The 26,066-nt window shown below is 43.4% G+C and overlaps 1 protein-coding gene across 6 annotated transcripts in view; it reads left to right on the plus strand.

The window, feature by feature from the left end:
• LOC106606570 (mitochondrial Rho GTPase 1-A) overlaps positions 1–25,772 on the plus strand; it is a 31,141-nt gene extending 5,369 nt beyond the window's left edge. For 2 of the 6 annotated variants that reach the window (XM_045719926.2, XM_045719925.2), the window contains exons 6-19: positions 2,396–2,504; positions 7,291–7,392; positions 7,592–7,690; positions 9,198–9,306; positions 9,599–9,719; positions 10,243–10,327; positions 10,582–10,727; positions 10,919–11,019; positions 11,224–11,354; positions 11,763–11,846; positions 12,209–12,331; positions 12,697–12,899; positions 14,237–14,359; positions 24,417–25,772. In XM_045719926.2, coding sequence (XP_045575882.1) covers positions 2,396–2,504; positions 7,291–7,392; positions 7,592–7,690; positions 9,198–9,306; positions 9,599–9,719; positions 10,243–10,327; positions 10,582–10,727; positions 10,919–11,019; positions 11,224–11,354; positions 11,763–11,846; positions 12,209–12,331; positions 12,697–12,899; positions 14,237–14,359; positions 24,417–24,534 — 1,654 coding nt within the window. In that variant the 3' untranslated portion in view covers positions 24,535–25,772. Of the gene's footprint in view, positions 1–2,395; positions 2,505–7,290; positions 7,393–7,591; positions 7,691–9,197; positions 9,307–9,598; positions 9,720–10,242; positions 10,328–10,581; positions 10,728–10,918; positions 11,020–11,223; positions 11,355–11,762; positions 11,847–12,208; positions 12,332–12,696; positions 12,900–14,236; positions 14,360–19,235; positions 20,755–22,053; positions 22,186–24,416 lie in introns of those variants that run through there. The other 4 variants (XM_045719929.2, XM_045719928.2, XM_045719924.2 and 1 more) reach the window with 3 other exon arrangements.
• The last annotated feature ends 294 nt before the right edge of the window (positions 25,773–26,066 follow it).

Here is a 26,066-nt window from a genome sequence, read left to right on the forward strand (position 1 = left end):
GATTTAATGTACCATTATACAGTATGTTGAGTCTGTTTGTATAGCGGCAGACAGCCAGACAACATTGATTTTAGGGTTGTCACAATACCAGAATCGCGATACTCTGAGGTATCGTGGCAAGGAAACAAAATATGAAGCGGACTATATTTCCTGAGGAAAACAGTCCTAATGTTTTTAGCCTCATGTTGTCACCTAGAATCACATGTTTATTTTTCATATAGAACACTATATTTTACATACAGTAGGTTTTAAAGGACCATAGAGTTTATTCTGCTTTGTGTGTTCCGGCAGACAGCCAGATAACGTTGTCTTGGATTGAGCCTGGATTTATTTAATAGGATCCGGTGTCAAGGCTAAATCTGCCTGGATTACTGTTAGACTGACAATCTATTGCAGTCTAGAACCCCTGAGGACAAACAAAATATTCCATTTTGAGACATTCTCAGACAATGACTTCTCATGATTGTTTTCTCAGAGCCCTAACTGTCTTCCTCCTCTATTGTTAATGACAATGAAATTCACCTTCCTTTTGAATGAATGGCTTGCAAGGCTGTTTTTCTCAGTCAAAATAAGATACTGGTCTGAAGTTGTAATGTTATTATAATGAGGTTGTAAAGATGTCATAATGATGTTGTAGTGATGCACAGTCGTGGCAGAAAGTTGAGAATGACACAAATATTAATTTCCACAAAGTTTGCTGCTTCAGTATCTTTAGATATTTTTGTCAGATGTTACTATGGAATACAGATGTATAATTCCAAGCATTTCATAAGTGTCAAAGGCTTTTAATTGACAATTACATGAAGTTGATGCAAAGAGTCAATATTTGCAGTGTTGACCCTTCTTTTTCAAGACCTCTGCAATCCGCCCTGGCATGCTGTCAATTAACTTCTGGGCCACATCCTGACTGATGGCAGCCCATTCTTGCATAATCAATGCTTGGAGTTTGTAAGAATTTGTGGCTTTTTGTTTGTCCACCCGCCTCTTGAGGATTGACCACCAGTTCTCAATGGGATTAAGGTCTGGGGAGTTCCCGGCCATGGACCCAAGATATCGATATTTTGTTCCCCGAGCCACTTAGTTATCATTTTTGCCTTATGGCAAGGTGCTCCATCATGCTGTAAAAGGCATTGATCGTCACCAAACTGTTCCTGGACGGTTGGGAGAAGTTGCTCTCGGAGGATGTGTTGGTACCATTCTTTATTCATGGCTGTGTTCGTAGGCAAAATTGTGAGTGAGCCCACTCCCTTGGCTGAGAAGCAACCCCACACATGAATGGTCTCAGGATGCTTTACTGTTGGCCTAACACAGGACTGATGGTAGCGCTCACCTTGTCTTCTCCGGACAAGCTTTTTTCCGGATGCTCCAAACAATCGGAAAGGGGATTCATCAGAGAAAATTACTTTACCCCAGTCCTCAGCAGTCCAATCCCTGTACCTTTTTCAGAATATCAGTCTGTCCCTGATGTTTTTCCTGGAGAGAAGTGGCTTCTTTGCTGCCCTTCTTGACACCAGGCCATCCTCCCAAAGTCTTCGCCTCACTGTGCGTGCAGATGCACTCACACCTGCCTGCTGCCATTCCTGAGCAAGCTCTGTACTCGTGGTGCCCCGATCCCGCAGCTGAATCAACTTTAGGAGATGGTCCTGGCGCTTGCTGGACTTTCTTGGGCGCCCTGAAGCCTTCTTCACAACAATTGAACCGCTCTCCTTGAAGTTCTTGATGATCTGATAAATGGTTGATTTAGGTGCAATCTTACTGGCAGCAATATCCTTGCCTGTGAAGCCCTTTTTGTGCAAAGCAATGATGACGGCACGTGTTTCCTTGCAGGTAACCATGGTTGACAGAGGAAGAACAATGATTCCAAGCACCACCCTCCTTTTGAAGCTTCCAGTCTGTTGTTCGAACTTAATCAGCATGACAGAGTGATCTCCAGCCTTGTCCTCGTCAACACTCGCACCTGTGTTAACGAGAGAATCACTGACATGATGTCAGCTGGTCCTTTTGTGGCAGGGCTGAAATGCAGTGGAAATATTTTTGGGGGGATTCAGTTAATTTGCATGGCAAAGAGGGACTTTGCAATTAATTGCAATTCATCTGATCACTCTTCATAACATTCTGGAGTATATGCAAATTGCCATCATACAAACTGAGGCAGCAGATTTTGTGAAAATTAATATTTGTGTTATTCTCAATTTTTGGCCACGACTGTAATGTTGTTATGATGTGGTTCAGTCGGTAGAGATTTGAGCTTAAAATGCCAATGGTCGTCGGTTCGATTCCCGCTGAGGCCACCCATACAGATTTTTTTTATGCACACATGACTGTAAGTCGTTTTGGATTTAAGCATCTGCTAAAAGGCATATATTATTTAAGATCATATATGATGTTGTTGCAGGGTACCACTGATCCTGGTGGGGAATAAGTCAGACCTGGTAGAACACAGCAGTATGGAGACCATCCTGCCCATCATGAACCAGTACTCTGACATTGAGACCTGCGTGGAGGTAAGAGAACACTGACTGGTTACACTGTTTACTGCCGCCATTTTGGGGCTAAACTGACGAGTGCCTAGCAAGAGTACATTGAGAATGACCATATAGCTAGGCTAATGAAAGTTGTTGTTACGCTTGAGTTGAGGCTCAATCAAAATGGTATAAAACCACTAGAAATGTATTTAAAGGGTCTCTGATCATCTGATGAATGGAATTCAGGACTACAGAACTTTGATCAACAATGGTTTCATATTCTATCCCGGTTCTGAAATCCAAACAGCTGAAAACGCCTGGGAGACTCCTAATGTTTCAGCTAACTCCTGACTCCAGTTAGAATGTTATCTCATGGCTGGTAAATTAGTCTGTCTTTCTGCTGCAGAGACCCTGGTAGTATTCATTATGGCACACAACATAAAACATTTTGCAACGTAAAATAAAAATAAGTGTTTATTGGCCAAGTCCACATAGTAAATTAGCCTTTTTCAGTCAGTTTTATTTGGTGCCTAATGAACATGACCCCTCTGTCTTTCTACTGAGTGACTGAGTGTGTGCACTGTGTGCTGAGACCCACTTCTATCATGGAGGAAAGTAGTTGGCTACATTACTCTTCCATTGGTCTCATGTGACAGCCCAGTCACATGTCCTCTGGCTAGATTAGTTACAGGATAAAAGTAGTGGAGGTGGAGGGGACGACGTGTTGGAACACACACACACACACATAGAATACACACAGTCAGATGTGTTAAAGTGACAACCTGGTCAGGATCCGTTATGCAGTTGTACTGCACAAGGTTCATGGGTACTTGTACGTGATGCAACACTGTTCAGTCTCTACATGTTTAACATCTGAACACTCTTCCGCCCTGTGTGGAATTAGCCCCTTGTCATGGCAACGCCACTGGTGTTTATAGCCTGGCTGTTTCTGGACCCTAGTTTCACATTGAGAGATGATGTTCTGCTTTCCATGACCTCATTTAGACCACTAAGAGTGGCTTGTGGCTTGAGTGGTTTTTTTCACTGAAGCACCATAAATCTGCACTGCACCTAAATGCAACAACTCAAGCTGATTGAGAACCAGTTGATGTGTATAACCAAGTAGTTAAAGAAGTGGGATAGGTGATTAGTCAGGTTTGTAATAGACATGGTTTACACCGTACAATGAAATGCCGCCTTAACCCTTTATTTCAACAGTGGCGGCTGATATCCTACAGTACCCATAATGCTCTGTAACACAATTGGTTTTAGCTTTGTAAATGTAACCTTTATTTAACTAGGCAAGTCAGTTAAGAACAAATGATTCTTTACAATGACGGTCGACCCCGGCCAAACCCAGATGACGCTGGGCCAATTGTGCGCCGCCTTATGGGACTCCCAATCACGGCCGGATGTGATGCAGCCTGGATTCGAACCAGGGACTGCAGTGACGCCTCTTGCACTGAGATGCAGTGCCTCAGACCGCTGCACCACTCGGGAGCCCTAAAGATGTTACTAAAGTGAACATGGTTTCCTGTCTCCTTACCAATACATGGTTGTTAGACCACAGCATGGGTCTGTCTCCTTACCAATACATGGTTGTTAGACCACAGCATGGGTCTGTCTCCTTACCAATACATGGTTGTTAGACCACAGCAGGGGTCTGTCTCCTTACCAATACATGGTTGTTAGACCACAGCAGGGGTCTGTCTCCTTACCAATACATGGTTGTTAGACCACAGCAGGGGTCTGTCTCCTTACCAATACATGGTGGTTAGACCACAGCAGGGGTCTGTCTCCTTACCAATACATGGTGGTTAGACCACAGCAGGGGTCTTTTTCTCTGTGTATTGTTCCAGCTGGTTTTGAGGTTACTGTATCTATGTGTTTGTCAGTGTATTGTTCCAGCTGGTTTTGAGGTTACTGTATCTATGTGTTTGTCAGTGTATTGTTCTAGCTGGTGTTGAGGTTACTGTATCTATGTGTTTGTCAGTGTATTGTTCTAGCTGGTTTTGAGGTTACTGTATCTATGTGTTTGTCAGTGTATTGTTCCAGCTGGTTTTGAGGTTACTGTATCTATGTGTTTGTCAGTGTATTGTTCTAGCTGGTTTTGAGGTTACTGTATCTATGTGTTTGTCAGTGTATTGTTCTAGCTGGTTTTGAGGTTACTGTATCTATGTGTTTGTCAGTGTATTGTTCTAGCTGGTTTTGAGGTTACTGTATCTATGTGTTTGTCAGTGTATTGTTCCACCTGGTTTTGAGGTTACTGTATCTATGTGTTTGTCAGTGTATTGTTCTAGCTGGTGTTGAGGTTACTGTATCTATGTGTTTGTCAGTATTGTTCTAGCTGGTTTTGAGGTTACTGTATCTATGTGTTTGTCAGTGTATTGTTCCAGCTGGTTTTGAGGTTACTGTATCTATGTGTTTGTCAGTATTGTTCTAGCTGGTGTTGAGGTTACTGTATCTATGTGTTTGTCAGTGTATTGTTCTAGCTGGTTTTGAGGTTACTGTATCTATGTGTTTGTCAGTGTATTGTTCTAGCTGGTGTTGAGGTTACTGTATCTATGTGTTTGTCAGTGTATTGTTCTAGCTGGTTTTGAGGTTACTGTATCTATGTGTTTGTCAGTGTATTGTTCTAGCTGGTTTTGAGGTTACTGTATCTATGTGTTTGTCAGTGTATTGTTCTAGCTGGTTTTGAGGTTACTGTATCTATGTGTTTGTCAGTGTATTGTTCTAGCTGGTTTTGAGGTTACTGTATCTATGTGTTTGTCAGTGTATTGTTCCAGCTGGTTTTGAGGTTACTGTATCTATGTGTTTGTCAGTGTATTGTTCCACCTGGTTTTGAGGTTACTGTATCTATGTGTTTGTCAGTGTATTGTTCTAGCTGGTTTTGAGGTTACTGTATCTATGTGTTTGTCAGTGTATTGTTCTAGCTGGTTTTGAGGTTACTGTATCTATGTGTTTGTCAGTGTATTGTTCTAGCTGGTTTTGAGGTTACTGTATCTATGTGTTTGTCAGTGTATTGTTCCACCTGGTTTTGAGGTTACTGTATCTATGTGTTTGTCTGTGTATTGTTCCAGCTGGTTTTGAGGTTACTGTATCTATGTGTTTGTCAGTGTATTGTTCTAGCTGGTGTTGAGGTTACTGTATCTATGTGTTTGTCAGTGTATTGTTCCACCTGGTTTTGAGGTTACTGTATCTATGTGTTTGTCAGTGTATTGTTCCAGCTGGTTTTGAGGTTACTGTATCTATGTGTTTGTCAGTGTATTGTTCTAGCTGGTGTTGAGGTTACTGTATCTATGTGTTTGTCAGTGTATTGTTCTAGCTGGTTTTGAGGTTACTGTATCTATGTGTTTGTCAGTGTATTGTTCTAGCTGGTTTTGAGGTTACTGTATCTATGTGTTTGTCAGTGTATTGTTCTAGCTGGTTTTGAGGTTACTGTATCTATGTGTTTGTCAGTGTATTGTTCCAGCTGGTGTTGAGGTTACTGTATCTATGTGTTTGTCAGTGTATTGTTCTAGCTGGTTTTGAGGTTACTGTATCTATGTGTTTGTCAGTGTATTGTTCTAGCTAGTTTTGAGGTTACTGTATCTATGTGTTTGTCAGTGTATTGTTCTAGCTGGTGTTGAGGTTACTGTATCTATGTGTTTGTCAGTGTATTGTTCTAGCTGGTGTTGAGGTTACTGTATCTATGTGTTTGTCAGTGTATTGTTCTAGCTGGTTTTGAGGTTACTGTATCTATGTGTTTGTCAGTGTATTGTTCTAGCTGGTGTTGAGGTTACTGTATCTATGTGTTTGTCAGTATTGTTCTAGCTGGTTTTGAGGTTACTGTATCTATGTGTTTGTCAGTGTATTGTTCTAGCTGGTTTTGAGGTTACTGTATCTATGTGTTTGTCAGTGTATTGTTCTAGCTGGTTTTGAGGTTACTGTATCTATGTGTTTGTCAGTGTATTGTTCCAGCTGGTGTTGAGGTTACTGTATCTATGTGTTTGTCAGTGTATTGTTCTAGCTGGTTTTGAGGTTACTGTATCTATGTGTTTGTCAGTGTATTGTTCTAGCTAGTTTTGAGGTTACTGTATCTATGTGTTTGTCAGTGTATTGTTCTAGCTGGTGTTGAGGTTACTGTATCTATGTGTTTGTCAGTGTATTGTTCTAGCTGGTGTTGAGGTTACTGTATCTATGTGTTTGTCAGTGTATTGTTCTAGCTGGTTTTGAGGTTACTGTATCTATGTGTTTGTCAGTGTATTGTTCCACCTGGTTTTGAGGTTACTGTATCTATGTGTTTGTCAGTGTATTGTTCTAGCTGGTTTTGAGGTTACTGTATCTATGTGTTTGTCAGTGTATTGTTCTAGCTGGTGTTGAGGTTACTGTATCTATGTGTTTGTCAGTGTATTGTTCTAGCTGGTTTTGAGGTTACTGTATCTATGTGTTTGTCAGTGTATTGTTCTAGCTGGTGTTGAGGTTACTGTATCTATGTGTTTGTCAGTATTGTTCTAGCTGGTTTTGAGGTTACTGTATCTATGTGTTTGTCAGTGTATTGTTCTAGCTGGTTTTGAGGTTACTGTATCTATGTGTTTGTCAGTGTATTGTTCTAGCTGGTGTTGAGGTTACTGTATCTATGTGTTTGTCAGTGTATTGTTCTAGCTGGTTTTGAGGTTACTGTATCTATGTGTTTGTCAGTATTGTTCTAGCTGGTTTTGAGGTTACTGTATCTATGTGTTTGTCAGTGTATTGTTCTAGCTGGTGTTGAGGTTACTGTATCTATGTGTTTGTCAGTGTATTGTTCTAGCTGGTTTTGAGGTTACTGTATCTATGTGTTTCTCAGTGCTCTGCCAAAAACCTGAAGAACATCTCAGAGCTGTTCTACTATGCCCAGAAGGCAGTGCTCCACCCTACAGGACCCCTGTACTGCCCAGAGGAGAAGGAGGTGAGGAGGCCAGAGGGAAAACTCTTGGTCCCTAGCTACCCTAACTATGTAGTCTGATCAGGAAATACTTTTCCTGGTCAGGTTACACAATCAAAATGTTTCCTAGCGCTACCATGGGTACACAGGCAACATCTACTTTTTAGCTCTCCAAAAATATCATATTTTACATATTTCAAATGTATACTTTGTGTTTTTTCAGATGAAGCCGTCTTGCATCAAGTCTCTAACTCGCATCTTCAAAGTGTCGGACCTGGACAACGATGGCATCCTCAACGACAAAGAACTCAACTTCTTCCAGGTAGGAGCCTCACTGTGGGAAAATAAACCTCGTGGGAAAACCTAACTTGGCGGTAGCTGCAGGCATGTGTGCTTGATCTGACTGAAGTGAAATAACCTGATTTACTTTGTTTTCCAATGGCAGTTTATTTTAACTTGAGTGGAAGAGAGAGGGAGGGATAGGTTATTAGTGGGTTCACCGGTAGCCTGCAGACAGGTGGTTGATTTAGAAACCCTTTCAGAGCATCTTTTGTCTTCTAGTAAATGGTACAAAGCTGTCTACATATCTGCTTGTGACTTCATATATCCCAAACCACATTACATTAGTAGCTGTGTCAGACATGTTGGAACAGACTGGTTCTTGCCCATTTTGGTCTCACCAGGCGTCTGTTCAGTTGTGTTTAGGTAATGTGTGTTGAGTGATTTATTGTTGAAGCACTTGGATGCAGCATTGTGCCTTGTGTAGGCTTTCATTCTTCACTGTAGTTCTGTGTGGATATAGTAGTTCAAATCAAATGTATTTATATAGCCCTTCTTACATCAGCTGATATCTCAAAGTGCTGTACAGAAACCCAGCCTAAAACCCCAAACAGCAAGCAATGCAGGTGTAGAAGCACGGTGGCTAGGAAAAACTCCCTAGAAAGGCCAAAACCTAGGAAGAAACCTAGAGAGGAACCAGGCTATGAGGGGTGGCCAGTCCTCTTCTGGCTGTGCCGGGTGGAGATTATAACAGCACATGGCCAAGATGTTCAAATGTTCATAAATGACCAGCATGGTCAAATAATAATAATCATAGTAGTTGTCGAGGGTGCAACAAGTCAGCAACTCAAGAGTAAGTGTCAGTTGGCTTTTTCATAGCCGATCTTTGAGAGTATCTCTACCGCTCCTGCTGTCTCTAGAGAGTTGAAAACAGCAGGTCTGGGAAAGGTAGCACGTCCGGTGAACAGGTCAGGGTTCCAGCAGGTCTGGGACAGGTAGCACGTCCGGTGAACAGGTCAGGGTTCCAGCAGGTCTGGGACAAGTAGCATGTCCGGTGAACAGGTCAGGGTTCCATAGCCGCAGGCAGAACAGTTGAAACTGGAGCAGCAGCACGGCCAGGTGGACTGGGGACAGCAAGGAGTCTTTATGCCAGGTAGTCCCGAGGGGAGGGGAGGGAGGGAGGGAGGGAGGGAGGGAGGGAGGGAGGGAGGGAGAGAGGGAGAGAGGGAGAGAGGGAGAGAGGGAGAGAGGGAGAGAGGGAGAGAGAATTTAAATGCACACAGGACACCGGATAAGACAAGAGAATCCCCCGACACATAAACTACTGCAGCATAAATACTGGAGGCTGAGACAGGAGGGGTCAGGAGACACTGTGGCCCCATCCGATGAAACCCCCGGACAGGGCCAAACAGGCAGGATATTACCCCACCCACTTTGCCAAAGCACAGCCCCCACACCACTGGAGGGATATCTCCAACCACCAACTAGTTGTTCTGTGTGGGTATAGTAGTTCTGTGTGGGTGACACATGGTGTGTTGTGTGTCTGGTAGAGGACGTGTTTCAACATGCCCCTGGCGCCCCAGGCCTTGGAGGATGTCAAGAACGTGGTGAGGAAGAACATGACGGACGGAGTCGAGGACAACGGACTCACGCTCAAAGGTGAGATTGACCACACTGTAGGCCTTCCCTTCTTCTTTCATTCACTTGCTCTATAATCTCTCTCTATTCTCTCTCCCTCTCTCATTCAATCTCTCTATTCTCTCTCCATCTCTCATTCAATCTCTCTCTATTCTCTGCCCACTCTCCCTTGTACTCTCTTCTGTAACCTTCACTAAAGGTCAGGCATGAATAACATTTAATAACCCTTTACCAGTGTACTGTGTCCATCTCTAACGTTGCGTCTGGGTGTATCTCTGACGTGTGTCCATTCTTCACCCTGATTGGCCACTAGGGTTCTTGTTCCTGCACACGCTTTTCATCCAGAGGGGTCGTCACGAGACCACCTGGACGGTGCTGCGGAGGTTCGGGTACGACGACGATTTGGAGCTTCACCAGGAGTACCTGTTCCCCCTGTGAGTGGACACTTGAACCCCCCTGGACCAGGGTCGTGTACATTAGAGCACATCGTAGTAAACCGCTTTACAGCGGAAAACAAAAACGACATGTTCTGGACAAGTGTAGATAGTAATAACTTTCACTCTGTGTTTGAGCGCTTTCTTCCATTTCACGCCTAAAGAACACAACCCTGCCGTACGTATGGGCAACTCTTACCTCTGGGCAGAAAGAGGGAAATGTACACCTGTTTTATGTAAGGCTGGACGAGCATAACAATGACTCTCTGGCCCCAATTGAGTTTCAGTCAATAGCAGATAAAGGACATCTGCTCTGCAGGCTCTCACTTTCTTTCCACTGTGTCAAAGATGTTAAGGTTGAAACCTACTGAACCATCAAGCTGTCTGTGGGTGCATCTTACACTACTTGTTATGACTTGCAAGTAGCACTAGGTCTTTCCCAGGGTGAGCCTTCTGAACAATGCCAGTTTAGCCATAGCACTTTTAATGAGATTAATCCGGAATGTTCTCTTGTCCGTGCCAGGCTAAAAATACCTGCTGACTGCACCACCGAGCTCAACCACAACGCGTACCTCTTCCTCCAGAGTGTCTTTGACAAGCACGACAAAGTAAGTCTTGGATGACATAACTCCTCCTACTGTTGTGTTACCTTCTGCCTCACACAGACAAATATTCACAGGTTTTCCCAAAGTCTCAGTTGGTAGTTTCCCGGAATCAGGAGGGAATATGCAGGGAGGGAATCCTCCAACCGGTTTTTGGGAAAGTTACCGGAATGTTGCAACCCTACACAAAGCTATCATATTTTTAGAACTGTGGTCCTAACCCGTGTGTGTGTGTGTGTGTGTGTGTGTGTGTGTTTCAGGACAGAGACTGTGCCTTGTCTCCAGACGAAGTAAAGGACCTGTTCAAAGTGTTTCCCTACATGCCCTGGGGTCCCGACGTCAACAACACAGTGTGTACCAACGACCAGGGCTGGATCACCTACCAGGGTTACCTGTCACAGTGGACGTGAGTTAGGCCAGCATACCCTGGACTACACTACCTGTTACCTCTGTCTAACTTGAATGATTTGGTAATGCAGTTATACAGCGCTTTGCTGAAACTCAAACTTCTTCACTTTCATATGCTACTGTAGATGTGTACCAAAGCCTCCCACAGACAGACACACACTAACAGGCTTTCAATTTCTGATTGGCCAGGTTAACGACGTACCTGGATGTGCAGCGCTGCTTGGAGTACCTGGGCTACCTTGGCTACTCAATCATCTGTGAGCAGGAGTCCCAGGCAGCAGCCATCACAGGTAATGTGAGCGTGCGTGACTAGGTTTATATGCTTGTCATGTACTTATGTATTGGTGTTAATTATTGTTGACTCTCTGTTTGTGCATTTGAAACCTAATTACATCTACGGTCACTACAGTTGTGTGCGTGTGTGTGTGTTTGTTTGCGCGCACATGCATCTGTATATCTCGTGCCCTCTTCCTGACCCGTCTCTCCTCCCTCAGTGACCCGTAACAAGCGCATCGACCTGCAGAAGAAGCAGACGCAGCGCAGCGTGTTCCGCTGCAACATTCTGGGAGCCAGGGGGAGTGGCAAGACCAGCTTCCTGCAGGCCTTCCTGGGTCGCAACCTGCTGGTGAGTCCCTGGAGCTACCGGACAACTGGGGTGTATTCGTTATGGCACACCCCAGCAAAATGTTTTGCAATGCGACAAATTCACATAGTCCCTCCCTGTTTCATCCAGTTTTCTTTTCCTAATTTTGGTGCCTAATGAACATGATCCTGGCTTTTCCATCGAAGGCTCACTGCTACCTGCTAAGCACACATTTCTGTTTCATAGCTACTCTGAAGTAGCCAGGGAGACACGGGCAGTCTGTTACTGTGTTACTAACTCCTTTAAGACATAGCAAACTATCTATTATTATTATTATTAGTAGTAGTAGTAGTATTATTATACAAACTTAACTATTTAGCAGTGAGGAATAAAATGTACTGTTGTATCAATATGGAGTGGTGAATGTGTGTTTTCTGTGTTACTTAACAGAAACAGCGGAAGATCAGAGAAGACCATAAATCGTTTTACTCCATCAACACCACGTATGTCTACGGCCAGGAGAAGTACTTACTGGTGAGGCTGTGCATCTCTCTTCCCGTATCATGCTTTCTGCCCGGTAACCAGATTAAAACCCCGGGAGATGCATTGTAATACAGTTGTATAATCTATAATACTGTGTTTTATGTGTTTCCAGCTGTCTAGCTGTAAATCATGAGTGTTTTCCCCTCGTATGTTTTGGAAACTAATATGTTCAGTGCTACACAGTGAATGTTAATCACCTGTCGAGTTACATACTATAGAACAAGACTGGTCCTGAGAGAGGCCTTTCTGCTGAAACGTTGACATTGAACGGTCTCAACTATTTCCCCCTTCTCCCCTCTTCACCCCTCTCTCCTCTTCTCCCCGATTCGCTCTCCTCTTTTGTCTCCCTGCAGCTTCATGAGGTGATGCCAGACTTTGACTTCCTCTCAGAGGAGGACCTGGCGTGTGACGTGGTCTGTCTGGTGTATGATGTCAACAACCCGCGCTCCTTTGAGTACTGTGCCAAGGTCTACAAGGTGTGTACAGTACCTCACTGACAAACTGTATCAAATCCATCAGTCCTTAGTTTAGTCCTGGGCCTGTATTCACCACATGTCTATAGTAGGATGACTGATCTTAGACCAGGTCTCCCCCCCCGTCCATATAATCCTATTCGTTATGATTTAAAAGGCAAAACTGATCCTAGATCAGCACTCCGCTTGAGACGCTTTGTGAATATGGGCCCTGATCCTTGAGTCACTACACTGGAATAGAGGGACTTCTCAGCTTTCAGCTTTTCACCTTCTGCAACTGTTTACCAAAATGTTATGATATCAACAATCCTTATCTCGTCTTGTTCTTATAACTAACCTCTGAACTTGAACCTTTTGACCTATGACAGCAATACTTCATGGACAGCAAGACGCCGTGCATGATGATCGCCTCCAAGTCGGACCTGCACGAGGCGCGCCAGCACTACAGTCTGACCCCGCTGGACTTCTGCCGCAAGAACAAGCTGCACCCGCCCCAACCCTGGACCTGCAACACGGTGGATGCCCCCAACAAAGACCTCTACACCAAACTCACCACCATGGCCATGTACCCGTGAGTATAGTCCCCTCAAAGACCATAGTGGTCCTAATCCCATCCTCTGACTTCTGTCACCCCGTCGTCTTTTCCTCCAGCCAGCCCTCTGTGACCTCGTTACGTCCTGTATGATGTCTCCAGACACCCCTGGTGACCCCAGCCCCCCATTGTCCTCCATGTCTCTCTCTAGTCCTACATTAAGTTGCTTCTTCCTGACAGGGGGAGATATTTTAGGTGCTGTTTTATTTCAGTTCCTTAGCGTTGGCCACTGTCAATGTGTTGTGGTACGGTAAGTTTAATTGTAAGATAATGACTAGGCCATTTGAAGTCCCAAAACGAAGGTACTCCACTGAAAATCCTTTGGCCTTGAAGGAAGTCTCCCCAGTCAGCTGTACTGAATGGGTGTTATTGACTTGTTGACAGTCTTAGCCATTCATTCTCTATGAGAGGTAGAGTTAGTCTTCTACTTCATTTAAGAGATTAGCCATTGGTTTAGATTAATGTCTATTTAATTGAGCCTTAAATCTCAGCTTTACGGGGAAGAACTCCAGTTATCTAATGTTAAAAGCATTGGCTTTCCCAAGGCATAGAGAGCTAAGAATCCAGGCCCTCGCTCTTCAAATGACTGGACTCTAGGATGATTGTGGTATTACCACTTAATGAAAGGTGTATGTTATTACAGAGGACATTTGTCTCCTCCTGTATGTTATTACAGAGGACATTTGTCTCCTCCTGTATGTTATTACAGAGGACATTTGTCTCCTCCTGTATGTTATTACAGAGGACATTTGTCTCCTCCTGTATGTTATTACAGAGGACATTTGTCTCCTCCTGTATGTTATTACAGAGGACATTTGTCTCCTCCTGTATGTTATTACAGAGGACATTTGTCTCCTCCTGTATGTTATTACAGAGGACATTTGTCTCCTCCTGTATGTTATTACAGAGGACATTTGTCTCCTTTTGTTTTCTTCAAGATCCTTTTTTTGAAGTTGAGGAAGAGGCCAACATTAGCCATACTTAAAAATGCCTTGTATGTGAAGAATGTTCCTCAAGATATGTAACTTTCATAATGCTCAGTACTTAGTTCTTACCACTTTCTCTGTATTACTGTACTTAGTAAAGTAATAACCAATCTTCTTTGCCTTTGTTAATGATGGAGTTATTGTATCATAACTCAGTAACCCAAAGTCCAAGTCCCCCCCCCCCCCCCCCCCTCCAATCTGGTGCTAGAACAGGGTCTGTCTTTCAGAGTTCTGCCATCCCACGGTGATGTTTCCACGGAAACATGTGAATCTGACTTGGTCTTTGTGTGTTTGTATGTGCGTGTGTGTGTTGTGATTGTGTCTCCTCAGCCACGCCAAGCTCCGCTGCATGTGTACCTGCAACAGGTGCACCTTCTGCATCTGTCAGAACATCCTCCGGTCCCAGCTACTGACAAACATAAAGGCCAAATTCTACAGTGTTGTTCTGAACAGGTCCATACTGTAAATACTATAGTGTTTAACAGCTCGTCCCCTCTCTCTCTCTACCCCCCCGACGCCCCTATGAGGCGGGAGGGGGGAAACTAGCTTTCTAACCTGGGTGAAGGTTTTTCTCCTCTTCTCCCTCAATGCTTCCTCATAGTCAGGTTTACACTGCATATCCACAACGGAAAACTAGAAATAAGTTGAAATTCTGAGATCTTATTTCGATCTCCAGGCCTGATTTGTACATCTCCATTGAATTTCATATGATTGTATGGGTGGGTTTATAAGACTGTATTCCAAGTACTCATATCGGCTATAGAGTTGACAAGAAGGTTTCAAGACTCCATTTATTTGCTCTCCTTATTTGCTTTTAACTCAATCAAGTGGATTGTCCAAGCTGCTTCTGTCCCTATCTCTCTTATAACAAGAGAGCTCAGTAACAAGAGAGCTCAGTCCAATGCAGCTAGTGTTGCCCCTCGATTTGTTTATTTTTATCACTGGTGTCAAAGGTCGTGGAAGGGGGTGCACTGAGTTTTGTTTTTATAGGACGACTGTGAGAAGGTTCTGGTGACTTTTTAAAAGGACATTCTACTCCAAAATGAATGATGCCGACACCGCTATCTATGATACCCCACAGAAAGGAGCCCAATAACATATATATTTTATGGCTGACTCTTTTACCATAGCCTATACATGGCACTCTACCAATGTTCCCTATAAACTGCACGCGCGTGTGGCTGCACACCTCATCCAGGACTGCCGCGCAGAAGAAATGCCTTGCTACACAGAGACCAAGAGATTGAACTTCAATAAGTTCACCCAATTAGTTTGCACTATATAGATTACATTTTTTTCTGTGATCTAATCAACATTATATCAGCCCGTTTTCAATGCAACAAACCAAAACAAATCTAACTTTGCAAGATTGAGTCTGTGATTTTTGTTGTTGGCAGAGCCAGAGCACAAACAGAGTAGAGTTCTATTGGTCAAGTAGCCCACAAGCTCTTTCAGTCACCCGCGAGTGAATGTGCTTTTCAGATCAGAGCCGCCTGTGTGCACATTAGTTGATATTCTTTGCGAGTTATTAGACCAGTTATAGATTTTGCCAATGCTAATTCTGTGTTCTTATACTCAAACAAAATAAATTGGGATCCCAATCAGGGCCCCTGGGCATGTGCCCGATTGGTAATCCAGCCATGCGTAAAGTACTCCAAAATTAGATCAATTTAGCTTTTATTTTGGTGATTTTCTAGTTCTCAAAGATTATATTATAAAATATATATATAAATAGGTCAATTATCTTTTCTACAAACTTTGTCTGGTTTTAGTCGTTTTAAGTTTAAACTGAAAGCATTTTTCTAAAAAGTATGTATATATGTGTGTGTGTGTGTGTGTACGTACATGCATACATACATACGTACATACAGTTGAAGTCGGGAGTTTACGTTACACCTTAGCCAAATATATTTAAACTCAGTTTTTTACAGTTTTTTTTTACATTTAATCCGAGTAAAAATTCCCTGTCTTAGGTCAGTTAGGATCACCACTTTATTTTAAGAATGTGAAATGTCAGAATAATAGTAGAGAGAGTGATTTATTTCAGCTTTTATTTCTTTCATCACATTCCCAGTGTGTCAGAAGTTTACATACACTCAATTAGTATTTGGTAGCATTACCTTTAAATTGTTTAACTTGGGTCAAATGTTTTGGGTAGCCTTCCACAAGCTTCCCACAATAAGTTGGGTGAATTTTGGCCCATTCCTCCTGACAGAGCTGGTGTAACTGAGTCAAGTCTGTAGGCCTCCTTGCTCGCACACGCTTTTTCAGTTCTGCCCACAAATTTTCTATGGGATTGAGGTCAGGGCTTTGCGATGGCCACTCCAATACCTTGACTTTGTTGTCCTTAAGCCGTTTTGCCACAACTTTTGAAGTATGCTTGGGGTCATTGTCCATTTGGAAGACCCATTTGCGACCAAGCTTTAACTTCCAGACTGATGTCTTGAGATGTTGCTTCAATATATCCACATAATTTTCCTCCCTCATGATGCCATCTATTTTGTGAAAGGCACCAGTCCCTCCTGCAGCAAAGCACCCCCACAACATGATGCTGCCACCCTCGTGCTTCACGGTTGGGATGGTGTTCTTCGGCTTGCAAGCTTCCCCCTTTTTTCTCCAAACATAACGATGGTCATTATGGCCAAACAGTTCTATTTTTGTTTCATCAGACCAGAGGACATTTCTCCAAAAAGTACAGTTTTTGTCCCCATGTGCAGTTGCAAACCGTAGTCTGGATTTTTTTATGGCGGTTTTGGAGCAGTGGCTTCTTCCTTGCTGAGCGGCCTTTCAGGTTATGTTGAAATAGGACTCGTTTTTAATGTGGATACTTTTGTATCTGTTTCCTCCAGCATCTTCACAAGGTCCTTTGCTGTTCTGGGATTGATTTGCACTTTTCGCACCAAAGTACGATCATCTCTAGGAGACAGAACACGTCTCCTTCCTGAGCGGTATGACAGCTGCGTGGTCCCATGGTGTTTATACTGGCGTACTATTGTTTGTATAGATGAACATGGTACCTTCAGGCTTTTGGAAATTGCTCCCAAGGATGAACCAAACAGAGTTTGAAGTTAGGCCTTGAAATACATCCACAGGTACACCTCCAATTGACTCAAATGATGTCAATTAGCCTATCAGAAGCTTCTAAAGCATTGACATAATATTCTGGAATTTTCCAAGCTGTTTAAAGGCACAGTCAACTTAGTGCATGTAAACTTCTGACCCACTGGAATTGTGATACAGTGAAATAATCTGTCTGTAAATAATTGTTGGAAAAGTTACTTGTGTCATGCACAAAGTAGATGTTCTAACCGACTTGCCAAAACGATAGGAATCTGTGGAGTGGTTGAAAAATGAGTTTTAATGACTCCAACCTAAGTGTATATAAACTTCCGACTTCAACTGTGTGTATGTGTATATATGTATGTGTGTGTGTGTATGTATGTATATATATATATATATATATATATATATATATATATATATATATATATATATATATATATATATATATATATATATATATATATATAGTGTGTGTTATAACATTTAAAAAAAAAATAAAAAATTGTGTTGTGGCAACAATTTAGCAGTGGTGGTGCGCCGCGGCAACAGTTTAGTGGCGGTGCGCCGCAGCTAAATAAATACTGTGGAAACACTGTAGGCTAAGGTAGTGATCCAAAAATAAAAGAACTCAGTCCGGCTTTAAACTTACTCTTCAAAGTTGTAATAGTAGAATGCACAAGGTACATTTTCAATATTGGGTAGTACTTCATCAGTTCCTCTTTTCATGTTAGTCAGAAATAGCCAGATCAACTAGCCCATGTCGGATGTGTTTTTGAGGTTTTTTTGCCCATAGATATTGTTTTTTTGCCACTCAAATATCACAAAAATACACAATAGACATGGCAAAATGTATAGAATTGTAAGAAAATTTGCTTTAAAACTGCACAATATTCTTTGAACATTGACACATTTTTTAGAATTGCAGGAAATAAGCTTTAAAATTCTCTCCACCAACGAGAGTTGTGAAGAGTTTGTGTCATGAACAGTGCTTGTGCCCATAGAAATATACATGATGTTGGAAGGGGCCCCGAGTGGAAAAGTTTGGGAACCCCTGGGCTAAGGTAACATAATACTATAGGTCTGCTGTAAGGTAACATAATACTATAGGTCTGCTGTAAGGTAACATAATACTATAGGTCTGCTGTAAGGTAACATAATACTATAGGTCTGCTGTAAGGTGACCTAGTTGTAATGTGGTTGTGTGTCTTCATCTCTGCTATAGCCTCACACAGCACTCCCACTCTGCTCTCACCACCGTGACACAAGGCTTTACCCAATTATCTGCCACACTACACCATCATCTAACACCTGTGGTGCTAGCCAGGGAGGTAACCGTGTGGTCGATCCCACCGTGTGGTTCTGTTGCTTTCCGTTTGAGCCAGTCTGAACTGAAGATGCATGTGTGCAGTCTGTTAACGTGTCTAATTGGCGATGGGTTGTGGGTAAATTACCCTCCTGTAGCAACACGGTGCAGTCTATCATCAAGTAACTAATGCATGAATTTTTAAGATATAAAAAAATGTCAAAGTTGCTTGGCAAGTCATTAATCTTTCAAGAGTTGAGCATACAAGGGGATGTTGAAGCCAACATGGCCCTTTTTCGTTTAAGAATGGTGTTTCGATCATGTTAAGTGGATATGCAAACTGTAAATTTGTACTAAAGACTAATTTGCATAGTGAGTGAGGGAGAAACGTCACCTTGCAGATCTTTCTGTTTTGGTTACTGAAGCTGTTGGTGAAACTGAAAGCCTCATAGAAGTCAGCTTGGGTTGGCTGACTGGTTATTCTCCTCTTCACGAAAGTAGATGTTGATATTTGGTTGAAATTGCATTTTCTAAATGTCTATCTTTTTTAGTTTTCTTTGACATTGAACTGTTTCCACCGCCAGAGGTGTGCATGGTTTGATTTCTATGATGATTTCAGTTTGGAGGTTGTGGAGTGATTCTCACTTCTTAAGTTTACACCCACAAGATACAGTTAGTCTATATAAGGTCCTATGTTAGGCCCTAAATTCACTCTCAAACGTGGCTCATACTGCAGCCCTAGTGTTATCATAGTCTAATAAACTGTGTAGATGAATTAGGTTATCTTATTTACAGTCCTGCTTCTCTTGTGGTTTAAACATTCTTTTTTTACTAAAAATACATCTTAATTTGTATGACAAATGTTTTTCTTCCATTCGTTACAAAGTGATTTTGCACTGTATATCGATCACATTTAATTTCATTGTGTTTCTGTTGTCGTGTTTTCTTGTTTTCATCCTATAGGTGTTCATACACATGTTTTTGGCTGCCCCTCTTTCTGTTCCTGTTGCATGTGTTTACCTCTTGTTAGTTGCATGCACCGGCTCTCTGTCTCGACGCTCTCTGTCTCGACGCTCTCTGTCTCGACGCTCTCTGTCTCGACGCTCTCTGTCTGTCTCGACGCTCTCTGTCTGTCTCGACGCTCTCTGTCTGTCTCGACGCTCTCTGTCTGTCTCGACGCTGTCTGTCTGTCTCGGCAATTCCAGTCCTCAGGGGCCTGACTGGTGTCACATTTGTCCCCCATCCCTAGCAAACACAGCTGATTTGCATTTTTAGCTGAAGATCATGATTATGTGATTATTGGAGTCAGGTGTGTTAGCTGGGACTGGGGGAAAAAGTGTGACACCAATCAGGCCCCCTGAGGACTGAAGTTGCCCAGGCCTGGTCTAGACGCTGTCTGTCTCATCTTCCAATCGGCTTGCCTTGGTCTTCAGCTCGCCACCGCCCCCCTATGGACGGCTATGCATAGGCTCCACTCAAATCAGCAGTCTGTTTTGAGCATTGGGAGGTATGGGAACTAGGCTAGTGCTTGGGGTTAGAGTGTGTGTGGTTTATGATGTGCAGGGTTTGGATGGCTTGTGGTGGCTCACCATTGCAGGGTTGACATTTCATTGTGCTTGTATATGCTTGTACAATAGAGTGTGTTGTGTGAAAGTGTAGATTACTATATGTATTGGTATGGTTTGGGAGGGTTACAATGGTTCCTACTAAGTTTACAATGGCTTCTGGGGACCCAGGCATGCCTGTTATAACACTATTGTGTTACAGTGAGGGGGAAAAAGTATTTGATCCCATGCTGATTTTGTACGTTTGTCCACTGACAAAGAAATGATCAGTCTATAATTTTAATGGTAGGTTTATTTGAACAGTGAGAGACAGAACAACAACAAAATCCAGAACACCGCATGTCAAAAATGTTATAAATTGATTTGCATTTTAATGAGGAAAATAAGTATTTTCACACTCTTAAAGGGAGTGCTCCTAATCTCAGCTTGTTACCTGTATAAAAGACACCTGTCCACAGAAGCAATCAATCAATCAGATTCCAAACTCTCCACCATGGCCAAGACCAAGGAGCTCTCCAAGGATGTCAGGGACAAGATTGTAGACCTACACAAGGCTGGAATGGGCTACAAGACCATCACCAAGCAGATTGGTGAGAAGGTGACAACAGTTGGTGCGATTATTCGCAAATAAAAGAAACACACGAACTGTCAAACTCCCTCGGCCTGGGGCTCCATGCAAGATCTCACCTCGTGGAGTTGCAATGATCATGAGAACGGTGAGGAATCAGCCCAGAACTACACAGGAGGATCTTGTCAATGATCTCAAGGCAGCTGGGACCATAGTCACCAAGAAAACAATTGGTAACACACTACGCCGTGAAGAACTGAAATCCTACAGCGCCCGCAAGGTCCCCCTGCTCAAGAAAGCACATATACATGCCCGTCTGAAGTTTGCCAATGAACATCTGAATGATTCAGAGGACAACTGGGTGAAAGTGTTGTGGTCAGATGAGACCAAAATGGAGCTCTTTGGCATCAACTCAACTCGCCGTGTTTGGAGGAGGAGGAATGCTGCCTATGACCCCAAGAACACCATCCCCACCGTCAAACATGGAGGTGGAAACATTATGCTTTGGGGGTGTTTTTCTGCTAAGGGGACAGGACAACTTCACCGCATCAAAGGGACGATGGACGGGGCCATGTACCGTTAAATCTTGGGTGAGAACCTCCTTCCCTCAGCCAGGGCATTGAAAATGGGTTGTGGATGGGTATTCCAGCATGACAATGACCCAAAACACACAGCCAAGGCAACAAAGGAGTGGCTCAAGAAGAAGCACATTAAGGTCCTGGAGTGGCCTAGCCAGTCTCCAGACCTTAATCCCATAGAAAATCTGTGGAGGGAGCTGAAGGTTCGAGTTGCCAAACGTCAGCCTTGAAACCTTAATGACTTGGAGAAGATCTGCAAAGAGGAGTGGGACAAAATCCCTCCTGAGATGTGTGCAAACCTGGTGGCCAACTACAAGAAACGTCTGACCTCTGTGATTGCCAACAAGGGTTTTGCTACCAAGTGCTAAGTCATGTTTTGCAGAGGGGTCAAATCCAATTATTTTCATTTTAATGAGGGAAATAAGTATAACATTTTTGACATGCGTTTTTCTGGATAGACTGATCATTTCTTTGTCAGTGGGCAAACATACAAAATCAGCAGGGGATCAAATACTTTTTCCCCTCACTGTACATGCTAACTCCTTTGTCAATGCCTGTTTAACCTTGGGAGAAGAGAATTAACGCACCAGAAATGGCATGCCACTAATACAGACGTTATTGAAGGCGGTCACACCACACTGACTAGCTGAGATACTATACTATTTAACACCTAATTGGTTTGAATCTTCTATATTTTTGGTTTACCCCATATATAAAAAAATATATATAATGCAATGACTCAAAGTAGCCTATTTCAACAAATTTGGAGAGCACACTGAATGTAAAGTATTTTCTAACCCTGTTTCTCCATCAATCTTAAGATTGAAGCCTGTCTTTTATTTGGCTGGCATGTTGCCAACTCAGCCATCGCATTGGACAAGATTTTTTAGCTGCGAGGTGTGGTGTGTGACCAAGAGGGTGTGGGGTGTGACCAAGCAGCTGCAAGGTGTGGTGGGGTGTGTTCTGTGGTGGTGTCATGTCCCGGTGTGTGTGTGTGTGGGGTTGGCGTTGAACTGCCCTACTGTGTGTGTGTGTGTGTGTGTGTGTGTGTGTGTGTGTGTACGTACAAGGTTACATGATGTGGGCGCCTATCTGTTGGTTGACGAGGAGTGCAGTCTGATCCAGCAGGTTCACACCATCAGTAATGTAGAGGAGTCTATCTACATGGAGTCTTCTGTCCAGCCCTATGGGCCTCAGGCCAGGTAAAACACAGCATGGAATCTTCTGTCCAGCTCTATGGGCCCCAGGCCAGGTAAAACACAGCATGGAGTCTTCTGTCCAGTCCTATGGGCCTCAGGCCAGGTAAAACACAGCATCTGACAGACTGGGAGCTAAGGGACAGCTGTTTGTCACTGGCTGGGTAGATGCAGGTATGGTGGACGTTGATGTGGCAACGGCAAGCACTGTTGGGGGAGGAGATTGCTGTAGCCTCCGTTATTATATAAAGAGGGGATTATAATGAAGGCTACAGACATCGGGCTACACATCTACGTACTCTGGCCTCAACCTTTTAATAAACAACAGCCTTTGATCTGTTTTCACCCAGTGTACCTGATGGAACTCACTGATTACCTTTTTAATGGGCATCTATCATTACTTTTGAAGGTACCGGTCGATGTCTTAGTCCTACAAATAGCTGGTTGGTCTGGTTTGTGTATGGCTGCTTGCTGAAGAAGCTCTGTTGGGCAGCATGCTGGTGGGAGGAAGGTATTGCTCTTCCTCTGAGGTACATGTCATGGTTAAGCAGGATAGCAGTTGTCTATTTAATGGACTCTTCCTGCTAAACCTGCTTGAATGGGTTAGGGTTTCTGCTGCTGTGGGAGTCTGTCAGATATCACTGTGTAGATGAATGGGTTGTTGAGCTGTGTGTGTGTGAGAGAGGGCGAGAGAGAGAATTGTGTGTGTGTGTGAGAGAGAATTGTGTATGTGAGTGTGAACACGAGATTGTGTGTTTGGCAATTTATAAGTTAGAGCTTTCTGCTAACCTCTGCACTTCAGAAATTCCTCTTGCTTCTAGAGCCTCTCCCCCTCCCCTCTCCCTCCCTTCTCCTTCTCCTCCTCCCCTCTCCTTCTCCCCCTCCCCTCTCCCCCTCTCCTCCTCCTCCCTTCTCCTTCTCCTCCTCCCCTCTCCTCCTCCCCTCCCCTCCCCCTCCCTTCTCCTTCTCCCCCTCCCCTCTCCTTCTCCCCCTCCCCTCTCCTTTCCCTCCCCTCTCCCCCTCCCCTCCCCTCCCCTCCCCTCTCAGCCTCCTGTCTTCCCTCCATGTTGTTGTTTCATACTGTTAGTACTGTATGTTATAGCCAGGCCTTCTCCCCCTCCCCTCCCCTCTCCCCCTCCCCTCCCCTCCCCTCCCCTCCCCTCCCCTCCCCTCCCCTCCCCTCTCAGCCTCCTGTCTTCCCTCCATGTTGTTGTTTCATACTGTTAGTACTGTATGTTATAGCCAGGCCTTCTCCTCCTCCCCTCCCCTCCCCTCCCCTCCCCTCCCCTCCCCTCCCCTCCCCTCTCAGCCTCCTGTCTTCCCTCCATGTTGTTGTTTCATACTGTTAGTACTGTATGTTATAGCCAGGCTCCATGTTGTTGTTTCATACTGTTAGTACTGTATGTTATAGCCAGGCTTGTGCTCAGAGGACCTAGAAACTGAGGCACTATATTCAGTCAGTACAGTCAAAATGCTTGTTCATTTCCACCTCGTGTACCTATTGAATGTGACCCGGACTTAGGGCTTTTCTCTTGTTTCTGTTTCCCTAGCAGAACCTCCTCCCCATCCCTCACGCTTTCTGTCCATAGCCCCACCTTTACTTTCCTCGCCTTTTGGCTTTCACCCAATATATAGTAGTTATTGTTAGATTGACCAAACAAATCTAATGTTCCAGTAACAGCCACTCACATGTTAGTGTATGCGGTACTGCTCGCATCACAGACTTAGCCTGGGTAAACTAGCCTGAACGCTGAACTCCCCATTCTAGGGAAGTGAACCAATGGTGAGCGCAGCGTTCAGTCTGGTTAACCAGGCTATCACAGACTAGCTCATTTTCAGAAGACAGCCTGGTTAAACATGATATATTGTCTTCTGAAAATGAGCTAGTCTGTGATAGCCTGGTTAAACATGATATACTGTCTTCTGAAAATGAGCTAGTCTGTGATAGCCTGGTTAAACATGATATACTAACTCATTTTCAGAAGACAGTATATCATGTAAAGAGGTTGTATTGGTACTACAACATTGGTACTATCGAACAGTTTGACTGTACCTCTGTTTTTGTAGAGATTTGTTTAGGAAGCTCAGAGAACATGACTTTGGTTTGTCATTTGTCAACATGTCCTCATGTGATTTGGAAACGAGGCTGTATTGTTGTATTCATTTCTTTATCCCCCCTCTCTCTCCTCTCTCTCTCTCTCTCTCTCTTTCTCTCTCTTTCTCTCCCCTCTTCTCAGGCACATGGCTCAGGCAGACCTGAAGAGCTCTACGTTTTGGCTAAGGGCAAGCGTGGGGGCAACCGTGTTTGCAGTCCTGGGCTTCGCTATGTACAGAGCTATCCTCAAACAACGATGATCTGGACAGACACAGGATGCATGAGATGACCCTTGACCCGCCCCCCACCGCCTAGTCTCTGCCCTTTGACCCCTCACCCCCTCCCTGAAAGAAAACATGACCTCCAACATCCCACAATCCTCTGCTCCCCTTCCCCAAAAAAGAGTCAACAACTGAATGAAACGGAACTTCCAGCCCATCTGAACCACCCTGATCCCACATCCACCCTACTGCAGAGGGAACAAACCAGAGAAACCATAGATTGATTTTATATATTTGAAACTGAGAAAAAAAACTAGTCATCTTTTGCAAACTGTTTTTTGTTTAAAAAAATATATATAATTCTTGATGTTTTTCTTTGGAAAAAATTTCACCACAAACTCACATTGTGTATATTGAACACCATCTAATCAATCTACTGCAGGCATTCTGGTATCGTGTGATCTGGTCTAGTCTTGGGGGTTTTTCTTCTCCAGGTCAGACAGTAGTAGTTGCTGGTTGTTTTTAAATCTGTGTAGAACCCAGCCTTTTTTCTCAGGTCAGTATTATAGCTGGTTTGACCCCCAGAGCCCGAGAAAGCAAAGAAGGCAGCCGCATACAACTCACTACAATATGGACTGAAAATATTTGTTTATAGAAGTGTGTATATATAGATATATATATTTGCTCGGGTACTTAGAGAAATACCCAACCAGATTACGGCGTGAATAAAGCTTGCCAGTGAATAAAACATTCAGCTCTGTAACACCTCAACAGTGAGCCTACAGGAAGAGCTGCAAAGTCAAAGCCATTTTTAATGTTGAAAAGGTCATGGGTTTCGTGCACACGTTTCAATTGCTATTAATTTATTAACCTGTTTTCTTTGGTTTATCTGTTTGGAATGGTTTGTTCAGCATTGCATGAAACAGACGCACTTCAAGAGGATAATGCATTAATTTTCCATGTATTTTTGTATATCTAGTATTATCAAAGCCGTTAATAATGACATCCATCATTCACTTACTCTGAAAGACAAAAGACTACAACATTACCATGACTGTATCTGCTTCTTCCTCGACTTGTTTTATTTTCCTGTTTTAAAATAGCTTTTTTCCTTTCATATTCTGATTTGTATTTTTATGTTCCACTATTATGCCTACAGATGACACTGTTATTAACAGCCATGCAGTGCACCTCTGACTCCCTCCTTGAACCATGAACGGAACTGTTTATTCTCATTGACTTTTCCAACATTTACAATAAAGAACTGTGTGATCTGATACAGGTGTCTGCAATATGATTTGATCCATTCATATAACATGCATATTATCCCCCCTCAAACTATTCCCTGTCTTTTAGCAGAGTGTCAGAACAGTGTGTAAATGTTGGAGTCATCTGATTTCTTAATCCACCGTACTTACATTTTCATTGTACAACACGTCACTTAAAGTGTAGCCTGCTTCTACTAATATTGAATCCTTTGAAGAATAATGTACTCTTCGTTGAGCTCAAAATTCTCAGTGGACAAACACCTAAAATGTGGGTACATATAACGGCTAGGCAGGCGCGTATAG

Source organism: Salmo salar, chromosome 06, assembly GCF_965601325.2.
Source record: "Salmo salar chromosome 06, fSalSal1, whole genome shotgun sequence".
In the NCBI taxonomy this organism is placed as follows: Eukaryota; Metazoa; Chordata; class Actinopteri; order Salmoniformes; family Salmonidae; genus Salmo; species Salmo salar.